Source organism: Gekko japonicus, unplaced genomic scaffold, assembly GCF_001447785.1.
Source record: "Gekko japonicus isolate JY-2015 unplaced genomic scaffold, Gekko_japonicus_V1.1 scaffold738, whole genome shotgun sequence".
Classification (NCBI taxonomy): domain Eukaryota; kingdom Metazoa; phylum Chordata; class Lepidosauria; order Squamata; family Gekkonidae; genus Gekko; species Gekko japonicus.
In genome coordinates this window covers 150,846-161,982 of record NW_015173145.1, presented here as the reverse complement: position 1 = coordinate 161,982, position 11,137 = coordinate 150,846, and the positions used below count along the sequence as shown (strand labels likewise).

The following is an 11,137-nucleotide window of genomic DNA, read 5'->3' as shown; positions in this document are numbered from 1 at the left end:
CTCTTCCACAACGTACACTGCAGAGAGGAAAGACAGGACAAGGCCCTTAGAGGAGCTGCATCCGCTCGGGAACGTTGAAACCCGAGAAACTGGATCAGTCGTTCCACAGCGACCACCAAAGGCCAGCGAACAAGGCTAGGAAAGGGGTTCGGTTGCAGAACTCGCCCTCCGGCCCCCCAGCTGTTGCTGATCAACAACTGGGAAACAAATGAGTGGCTCAACCATCCCCTGGGCCAGAATTCACGCAGAGAGGCAGCAAGAAGCCAGTATGGCACAGAAGGCTGAACTGGGGGGCATTGCAGCTGGAGTCACATGGCTCCCTGAAACATTGACGTGGCATCCCATGAACCAGGGGCACAGGAACAAGCAGGCAGAAACATTCTGTCCTTCCAAGTGCTCTAAAGGAGACTTTCAGGCAGCTGCTGCTAAGGGACACCGAAAACACTCAAACAAGCCTTGTGACCCAGGTGCAAAGAAGCCTGGACTCTCCGCCCCCCCCTTTGGCCTAGTGCAGTGGTTCCCAGGGGCAGCTAAGAGGCAAGGGGGGCTCCTGGAGGTGGGCCCGTCTGACCACAATGTTCACTTATTGACAACTGACCAGGCGATGGCACCATGCTGACAAATGGCACTCCCAAGTTTCTGCCTCAGCAGGGTGCTGAATTCTGGTGAAAACTACTAGAACATTTAGTAAATACGCTACCAGAGCTCTACACTACCGGGATACTGCATTCTGAAAAGTTGTCATCACCGTGTGTGTTTTTGTCTGTCATTTTTCAAGTTTTTGCTGGTAAGTCCCTTCATATATATATTATTTTCCTGTGGTTTCAGTTACTGAACCTGTGGATTATGAAGTGCGCTTTTTAGCTATAGAAGTCTTATAGAAGTATTTCACATCCCTGGCCCCTAGCTCCCTGATGAGGCATCTAAAAAAAACCCTGCACAATTATAGATATTGACAGTTAAGTGACACTCCCCTATTCGGGAAGTTATAGAAAGGTTGCCACCTCTGAGCAAAATAAGATTTCTCTAGTCTCCCATCATGCAAGTCCACTAGTTCTTGCCAAACTTTGCCATTTTCACTACTTTCCATATGATCAATTTTTAATGTTTAATGAACTTGAAAATCTCCAATGACTAGCTATAAACATTCTTGGGAGCATAATCAGATCATGTACCATCAATCTTTGTTTTGTTGGGATATATTTACTTATCAAGCCCAATAAACAAACTTTTAACTATAGACGCGTTATTTTTGATGCAGCCCAACCAATATTAATATTTTTAGGTTATATAAGGATTTGAAATTTCTCAACAACTCTTCAAAAGGGGGTGGTGGTGGAGGAATCTTTTTAAAGGAAAAATTTGGGTAGTTAGGGCGTGTCAAACTTGGGCCCTAGTTTGCCATGGATTTCATATGTCTCTGCTTTCACTGCCTGTACTGTATTGTCATTGCTTTGTTCTTTCACGATGGGAATTGGGGGGGGGGAGTGTGTGTGTATCTCGTGTGTACAGAGGACTGCTTTTTGCGCTCCTTTGCAACTGCTTTCCAAGGGGGAAGAAAGCACAATGACCTTGAGTGCCAGTCTCCACTAGCCGGCTTTAGCAGATAACGTAAGTGTAGGCTCGCAGGTGGTGGAGGAGGGCTAAAGAAGTGCCCTAGGTTTAGGTGGGCTGATTGAATGGGCTGATTGGACTGGGTCACTGGGGGGTGGGGGTGTCATTCGAAACCTGAATATTTGCAGGACTGGTGCCAAAGGCCTCAGTTCTGACACAACTCCGTCCATGCTTGAAATCTCTTAATCTCTCAATAAACAAATCACTGCCAAGACAGCGTTGTTGAGAGTGAGTTCCTTCAAGACCTCACAATAAGCTATAAAAAATCTAGCAATAAGAAGAAAAACTATGGTAAATAAATATTGGGGGAAACTAGCAAAAAAAATTAGACAAGCTATAAAGATAACACATTGTATTTATTCAGAATTGCAGTAATATAATAAAAACAAGTGTATTCAAAGGAGGCAATAAATTAAAATCATCTTTATTCCTTTAAGTTCAAGCTGCTGCTGCTTTTTTTTTTTGCTTTTTCCAGGACCTTATACTTCCCCAAAAATAATAGTATTAACCCCTGGTAAGATACCTTCGGTTTTAAATGCCCATAATACCTGGACATACCTTTCCCCTTTAGCAAAATTTTAACAACTGCATATTACATCATAAAAGTTCAACAAAGGCTGTCCCATTGCAATAATATTTCATTACTATGTCCTCTATTTTGAGAAAATTCTTGGCTACGTTTTTTTAATCCTACAAAGGTATCAATATTTCATCCCTTCTAACAGCATCATTTACCTTCAGTATACAATAAAGAGACAAATAATTGTTATAACTACTGAGGTAAACTGAATTAAAACCGGAGCCTTAAATCTGATCCCTTAAACTGGAGATGCCGGGGACAGAACCTGGGGCCTTATGCACCCCCTTTCCTAATGCTCTACTCACATGCTTGCAGTGCAGAACCCTGTCTCCCTGTGCCTTCTCACAATCTAGCTCTCATCCTGCCAGGCTGGCCTCTGATGTCCTAGGCACACATTTGAAGCATGGAAACCCCTCTTCTCAAGGAAGCTCATTTTTTGTGAGTGGGCGGCGGGGGGGGGGGCTCCAGACTGCCTCTCCCAAATTAGGAACACTGGATGACTCGTGGGGAATGGCTGGGCACCAAGAAAGGGGGGGGGGAAGAGTGATGGATGGGCTGTGAACCTGCTGGGCTGGGTTGGCCTGCTCCTCACCGTGGTGGAACTCTGTGCTCATCTTGTGTTTGTGTCCCTGGCTGCAACTGCATACATAGGCAGAGCAGGAGGAAAAATAGAGGGAGGGGCTCAGCCTCAAGCTATATCCCCCCCCAGTCCACCTAAAGTACAAGAGTGTTGTGGGTCAGTCAGGAAAGACGGACTCCTCAGGAGAAGAAGAGTCCTGTGTAGCCATCTTTAAGAAGAAGCTGGCAAGCAAGATGAACTGCAGGCTTGTCAAAATTCACAGCTGACAGCAGATACGGAGCCACCTGCACCTTCCAGCCCCATTCCAACAGATGAAACCCAGGTGGTCATTACCAGTGCTCCAGTTTCACCCACACCCTTTGAGCACCGGAGACGAAAGCTTAGAAGACAAAAAGCACATCTCCTGGCCTGATGCCAGTGGTTTGCTGATGATGAGTAGCTGCAGGGTTATTCCCAAGCAGCTGGCTGCAAGTAAGACCTTCCAGCAGAGGCTTATAAAAGCCAGTCAAGGGAGACTGCTCTGTGTGGAAGCAACAAGTCACCACCTAACTGTGCTTCACCCCAGTGACCTTCAGACCAGCTTTGGACTTGGATCTTGGACCTGCTTGCTCTCGTGTACAGCTTTGGACTGAATGACTCTGCCTTGCCTGACTTCTGGACCAACACTGATGCTGACTATAAACAATGACTGCAACTGCACTCGGCCCCCGACAAAGAGCAGATGCATAGTTTGTGCTTGTTGGCCACAGATAGGCCTCCAAAGACCAGGCTGTGAGGGAAAAGAGGCATTTTATTTAAAATATTTATATCCTTGGTCTCCACAGGCCCCTTGGGACGACTTATCTGGGGAGGACTGATTTCCCTTTAAAAGTGTACTTTATGTTTTGTTCTACTGGGTATATCCGGCTGCCACCAGGAAATTTAAGGCTTTCCAAACCTTTATACTTCACTTTAGCTATTACTGGGTAGGTAGGTCGAGTGTAAGGCTTATGGGGAACTATGTGGTCTTGGGAAGTATTTCTTTCAGAGCTGATATACTTAAATAAATTAAGAAGATTTATTGAAGTAATTCATATATAAAAGAGTAGAACAATGTAACTAGTACGGTTTAAATACTGAACCCATGCTTGGTGTTTCACCCACAATCTGCTCCCTTATTGACAGGGATCTTTCAGGTAACTTTGTAACTCTTCAATTTAGCTTTCATTTACTTTTTCCTATTCTCTCAGAACAACCTCGGCTGTTCTTAACTGCTTACACACAGAACTGCTTCTCACTTCTTTCGTACACATAACTTAACTCTCTTATATCACATACAAGTCTGCTTCTCCCACAGACCTCAGAACGAACTCTCTTAACAACTGTCTTTATCAACTGTCAAACCTGTAACTGTCACTCTTGACAGACATACATATTCATCCACTCAGAACCACTTCCAAAACCCCTCCCCCTCTCTGTCAATCACCAATCACACCACTCTTGTCTCTTCAACCACTCTAATACACCTCAGCCGTGCAACCAAACTTTTAAAGAGACACACACACATATAAAACAAGGAATCATTACACCCTCCTTTCCACAGGCAGCTTACAGAATAATCATGTGCACTGGAGCATAGTAAAATAAACATCAGTGTCATCAAGTAGCATAAGCCAGTTAATAATCTTGCAACAGCTTTCTGTACTGAGGTTTCCAAAGAGTTCAAGGGTAGCTCCACATATGACACATTACAATAATCTAGCTTTAACACTGCAGTGGCCTGGATCAGCGTTGCAAGGTCTACAAAATCAAAATAGGGGCACAGCCGGCACACTCAATATAAACAGAAGGCAGCACTCCTAGCCACTTCCTCAACCTGGGCCCCAGTCACACGGGCCGGATATCGTGGGGGGAGGTGTGGCTGTTTGCCCCACAGCGAAATAACGCGTGACTGCGCGATCAGGCGTCCCCTCGCTGACCCATCGAGGTCCCGTGGTTAGGGGGGAGGTGCCGATCACATGACACGCTAAAGAAGCGGCGCAGCACGGCAAACGGGGTTGTGTGTGTTTTTTTAACCTGAAGTATGAGCATGCCCCGTTGGGTGCTTGTGCGCATCCCTGCAGACTTCGGGGAAAAAAACCCTTTTCGCAATGGGGCATGGGTGGGTGCCGGATGCCACCGGAAACGCGATCAGACGCCCGCTCTTGCCCCACGGTTTCCGGAAACTAGTACTTCCGAGGTACTAGTCTTTAACTGCGCATAATTGGAGGGAAGCCTTGGGTTCGCCACGGGAGCTCTACGCTTCCCAGATGTGGCGGTGAGATCGCGCCCGGAAAGCCCGTCTATCTTCCGTCGCGGTAGCGTGGCTAATGCTCCGTGTGACCGCAGCCATGCTTTCCAGAGTACTTCTGGATTAAATGTTCAGGCTTTTCACCAAGTCAGAGAAGCAAAGCCATCCATTTGTATTAGTGGCAACCCCGTACCACTGATCTTCCCTGCCAGCATCACTCCAGTCTTTCCTGCACTCCGTTGCAGCTTGTTCACCCTTGCTCACTTGACCTCAGCCGTGCAACCTGGCCTACCACCGAGCCTGCTGCTTCTGGTAGCTTAGAGGGAGATTTATAGCTAGATCTCATCCGCGTACTGGGGACAGGTGGTCCCTCAGTGCCAGGTCATTCTCCACCAATGGAGGCATATACATATTAAAGAACACTGGTGGGAGGACTGGTCACAGTCCGCTGATCATGACTGCCTATCATGGATAGCCACTTGGATAGGAGCAGAACCATCTCAACCACCCCTGACTTGGCCTTGGCTGGGAGGGTGAGTTATAAATGTGATAAATAAACGACAAACCTTCTACCTGTTGGCCTTCCAGAGACACTGTCAAGATGGTGTGGTCAACAGTCTCAACAAAAACAGGTCCAATAAGTGCTGTCCCCGTCTCCAAACCGGGCCTAAGGACAGACTGCAATGGGATCAAGGGCAGACATCCACATATGCCCAGAGTTCTTCTATCACTTTTTCTATCAATAAGTATGGAAGGCTAGAAACAGGTTGATAATGGCTAGCATCACCCACAGGCAATGAAGGTTTCTTCAGATAAGGGTCTTACGGCCTCTTGAAGAAGAAAAAACTCCCTCTAAGTCCCATGTGTTGCCCACCCCTGACAACAGGCCTTCCACTCGCCCTGGGAAGAGGTTTGAGGCTTCTCCCCCACAAGAGAGAACCACCACAACCCCTCTCCAATGTCTCCACTGTAGCTAAACACATCCTGCTGGGAAGGACTAACTCGGACTTTTGAAACAACAGAAGAGCCAGAGAGGGTCTTGGGCTTCCCTGTTTGCATCCTGCCCTCCAGGGTTCTGAGGAATGAAAAGCAAATGCACGGGTGTGTGTGTGACTGACAAGTGCTTGGGTGCTTTTCAAAAACTTTAGATAAGACATTTATTCAAGCTTCACCATCAGCGGAACAGGCGTCCTCAGGAGGTAGTTGGCTCTCCTTTGGAGGTTTTTAAGCAGAGGCTACTAGGTCGCCACCTGATGGGACAGACTGGCCCAGGGATCCTGACGGGTTTTTGCCTTCCGCTGGGTGTAGAGCAGGGGTCACCGGGGGAGTGGCTTCCCTGTGCTATCCAAGGGGTTGGACTAGATGACACTCAAGGTCCCTCCCAGCTCTATATTTCTAAGTTTAATGTTTGAAGCCATGCAAGACTACCCCCCCCCCCGTTTTTTTGACAATCTGGGCAATACTGAAATATGCAGAGCTGCGGTGGTTAAGACACTGAACTGCAGGCTGTGGAAGGTCGGTAGTTAAGAAGTTCGAGACCCGAGTGTGGCGCATGACGGAGTGAGCTCCCGTCTCTCGTTCCAGCTCCTGCCAACCTAGCAGTTCGAAAGCAAGAAATTGCAAGTAGATAAATAGGTACCCCTTCGGTGGGAAGGGAACAGCGTTCCGTGCGCCTCGGTGTTTAGTCATGCCAGCCACATGACCACGGAAACGTCTTCGGACAGCGCTGGCTCTTCGGCTTTGAAACGGAAATGAGCACCGCAACCCTAGAGTCGGATTTGACTGGCTTTTGAGCAAGGGAACCTTTACCTTTTTATTACTTGGACAGAAACAGTCACATAGAGTCACAACTGGACTAGAAGCCTATTTGGAGACAGAGTTTATTTTATGACAGTGAATTCTTCAGGAATGTATCATAATGCACATTGTAGCGTATTGACAGACTTAGTCACATTTACTATGTTGCGCTCATCTACAGTATGGACAGGAATCATTAGATAAAAAGCTTTACAGCATTAGATAAGACATTTTAAGTGAGTAAAACGTCTCTCTTTAGCATTTCAGTCAAGCCAACAAGAAAATATTTCCCCTCCAGCCTTGCGTCCCAAATCCCAAGCTTTCCACTGGGAAAATAAAGTCGGGTGCAGGGCAGGCCTCCACATCTCATAACTTTAGCAATTCACTTGCCTTATTCAGGCTTTCGCAGTCCTGTGCTGACCTCCCCCCCTCCCCCTTACACCCCCTCTCTATCGACCATAACGTTTCCAGCTATGCACCTGCAAAGCCAACACCTGGCCTCCCTGAAACTAACCAAACATGTTTGCCTTGAAATCCATCTGGACCTTTCTTTGTGTGACCAGTTTGCATGAAAGACGAGTCTCACAAACACGGTTTTTGCATTTGCCTGCACAAAGCGAGCTCTCTGCTTTGCTCGACGCTCTGGCAGACCTCACTGCAGCTTGGCTTGGAATCTCTGCAGAGGCCAAGGCCTTCCTGTGGGGAGGGAGCCACGGCAACTGTAAGGAAAAGGAGGAGGATGCTTTCGCTTGCTGCTTTCGCCTTCCACCTCTGCCCTGCTGCAATAAGCACACTGAGTCGTCACCACAGGCAGACTTTGCCCAGTCACTCCTTGTTAACTTCTGCTGCAGCTGCGGGGGGAGGGGGGGGATGGGATGTGAGAGGACTGCTTCACGCTCTCTTCTGTCGGATAACTCCTTGCAAAAGACCGGTGGATGAAACCAGCAGGAAGCCTGTACTTGGCATCTCTTCTGCACCAAAGGAGACAGGCCCCACAACAGCCGCTGCTGCCACCATCCTATTTCATCAAGTATATCAGCTAGTCCCAGTTCTAACAGTCTCCACCTCCTTGTATCAGGTGCGATAAATAAACGTGGGGCTCCCAAATTTGAACCTGGGGCTCCCAGATCCTAGCCTGAAACTCTAACCACTACACCACAAAGGCTCTGGATACTACCCGGAGCTCCTGCCCCAGTACGCATGGACTCCAGGCACCTGTGGCTGGGTGGCTGCAACCTCTTGTGAAAGCTAATGCTACACATTTGTGGAGGAAGAGCCGTTTCATATAAATGGTGCCCCAGAGACCGGGGAGATGTGCAGCTGTTTTACGGCCAGCCACAGCACTAGACTGAAAGAAGAGAGCACCATCTGCCCATAAATAGGGACTCTCCCGAGAAAAGCCGGATAATGGGACTCTGCTGCCCCCTCTTGGTTTCCACCCAGGAGTTGAAGGAGGCAGTCCTTGTCAGACCTTTGCAACCTCTGTGGAGTAGTCAGCTAGCTAGAGAACAGAGCCTTCTTCTGAAACACCACAGGGACCTTCTTCCCCACAAAGCAGGAAGAGACCAGGAGGGTCATTGTCTCCAGCCTCCTGCCTCAGCCAAAATCTTCAGCCCACCTTGAATGGCTGCCACATGGCACATGATGTCTTCCTGACTCAAGAGAAAAGTTTACTTTATCTAGATGTCTCAAAGCAAGTAAGCCTAACAGTCGTCCAGGAAAAAGCCCCAGCCTGAGCAAAACACAATACCTGCCCGCCTCCTTCTGCTCCAGGCAACACTTGTTCTCCAGGAGTGGAAATCTGATGCAAGGTGGGACTCCAGCTCAAAACGAGAAGGACATTGACGCAACTCCTATCAGCAGCACGTGGCCCTCTTTGCATTGCTTTGCAGCAGACAACTTCAAGGCTTAAGGCTGGGATTTTCCACCTGCGTGCTTCAAAGAATGTCTCTGCACTGCTGTGAGTCCTCGGTCGCCTGAATTAAATCAGTTTGGTGTTTTGAGCAAAACAAGGAGAATCCTTGAAAGATGGCGTTAACAGCTGTTTTCCATTTTAATAGAAAGCTCTGATACAGACCTCCTGTGTGCTCGTGGGCCTTCCACCTAACCCAGCTTCCTACACCCACAGTTATAAATGTCACATACACACTTCTCCAGCAATAACTTCCCCATCTCGGCCATGCGGCTACCCAGCACAGCCTTTCCTGTTCCCCACTGAAGTTCCCATTCCTCCCCCCCATGGTCACTTTTATCTGCGTTACTTATAGGCTGCCTTTATCACAGGGACTCCAGGTGGATTCCACATAGTGAGTCAGTTTGGTGTCGTGGTTAAGTGCGCGGACTCTAATCTGGGAGAACCGGGTTTGATTCACCACTCCTCCACATGCACCTGCTGGATGACCTTGGGCTAACCGTAGTTCTGATAAGAGCAGGTGGATTACACATAGTGAGCCAGTCTGGTGTAGTGGTTAAGTGTGCGGACTCTAATCTGGGAGAACCGGGTTTGATTCCCCACTCCTCCACTTGCAGCTGCTGGATGACCTTGGGCAAGTCACAGTTCTGATAAGAGCTGTCCTTTAAAAAGAGCAGTTTCTGCCAGAGCTCTCTCAGCCCCACCTACCTCACAGGGTGTCTGTTGTGGGGAGGGGAAGGGAAAGGAGTTTGTTAAGCCGCTCTGAGACACCTTTGGATAGTGAAGGGCGGGGTATAAATCCAATCTCTCTCTCTCTGAGTCAGGAGAAAAGAGAGCAAGAGGCCAGTGGCATCTTAAAGATTCAGCAAAATTTGTGGCAGGGTATAAGCTTTCGTGAGTCACACAGTGACTCACCAAAGTTCATACCGTGCCACAAATTTTGATAGTCTTTAAGGTGCCACTGGCCTCTTGCTCTTTTCTACTGCTACAGACTACCCATCTTGATCTATCTACAGAGATCTACGATCGACAAAACAGGACACTCGGTGACAAAGGCATTAGGAGATTAGAAGCTTGGAACCACCAGAAAGAAACAGGAGGAGAGCATAAGTATTCACATGACACATTAAGCAGGACAGAAATTACATAACAGGAAACTATTAACAATATACTACATACCGCAATATAGACTGCAAGTCCCAATCATTTATCCAAGTAAGTTTGTGAGCCATTTTGTATTGTGCAGCTTTACACAATTGCATCTGACTCTAGGGTTGCGGTGCTCATCTCCATTTCCAAGCCAAAGAGCCAGCGCTGTCCGAAGACGTTTCCGTGGTCATGTGGCTGGCATGACTACACACCGAGGCGCACGGAACGCTGTTACCTTCCCACCAAAGCGGTACCTATTTATCTCCTTGCAATTTCTTGCTTTCAAACTGCCAGGTTGGGCAGGAGCTGGGGCCAGAGCAGAAAAGCCCCCTTGAATAGCTCATGTAGTTTCCAGAAAGCCAGGAGAGTGGGCAGGCCACGCCACAAGGTGGGAGCCACGGCAGAGAAAGCACGTGTATGGGCAGTTGTTGGTTTGTTGGAAGAGAAGGCCACGACACTGTCTCAGGCCTCAGCCTCCAAGGGGGGCTTGCAAACCAGTCAATGCAATAGGCAGACTGTGGGCTTTCTTCCTGTTTACTCTCCGGTCACTGTCCTTTGAAGTTGATTGACAGGCCTCCGGGAAACGGCCTCCCTCCCTTCCATTCTCCTCTCACACACATCCATGATGCCTCTCTGCATCCAGACCCATCCAAGATAGTTTAGGTTGGTTCTCTCTCTCTCTCTCTTAAGCTTCACTATCTAGAATGCAGTTCATCAGTCATTGTGAAATGCAGAAAATGTTTAAGTGTAGTTTTAAAAAAGAACCAGAGATTTTATTGCTAGGATTGAAACTACCTGATAACAACGGCGAGAATGGTGTATGCATAATGCTGGAAACAAGAGAAAACGCCCGAGAGGCGAGAATGGTGTATGCATAATGCTGGAAACAAGAGAAAACGCCCGAGATCTCAGATTGGATACAAAAAGTGTTATTTATGGCGGAAATGGACAAAATAACAAGAAAGTTGAGTAACAAAGAAGATCAAGAATTTTTTGAAGACTGGAAAGACTTTAAAGACTATCTAGAGGAAACCTGGGACGTTAAACACAATTTATTGTATTTAGAACAATATTGATAGAAATGTTATCTTGTAATAGAATTTAAAATGTTTAAGCAAATATAAGTAATGTAAAGGGAAAAAGGGTCGAGCACTGCGGGAAGCCACTAGCAAGGGAGGGGGGAAAGGGAAATATGGGTATTGGATATGTGAAAGCCAATGTTAAATGTGATATTAT

The 11,137-nt window shown here is 47.5% G+C and overlaps 1 protein-coding gene across 1 annotated transcript in view; it reads right to left on the bottom strand.

The window, feature by feature from the left end:
• The window catches only part of CYSTM1 (cysteine-rich transmembrane module containing 1), a gene marked incomplete at its 3' end in the record, with an annotated part of 53,438 nt that continues 42,301 nt past the window's right edge, over positions 1-11,137 (bottom strand). Inside the window, exon 3 of the mRNA XM_015422312.1 lies at positions 1-17. Coding sequence (XP_015277798.1) covers positions 1-17 — 17 coding nt within the window. The remainder of the gene's footprint in view (positions 18-11,137) is intronic.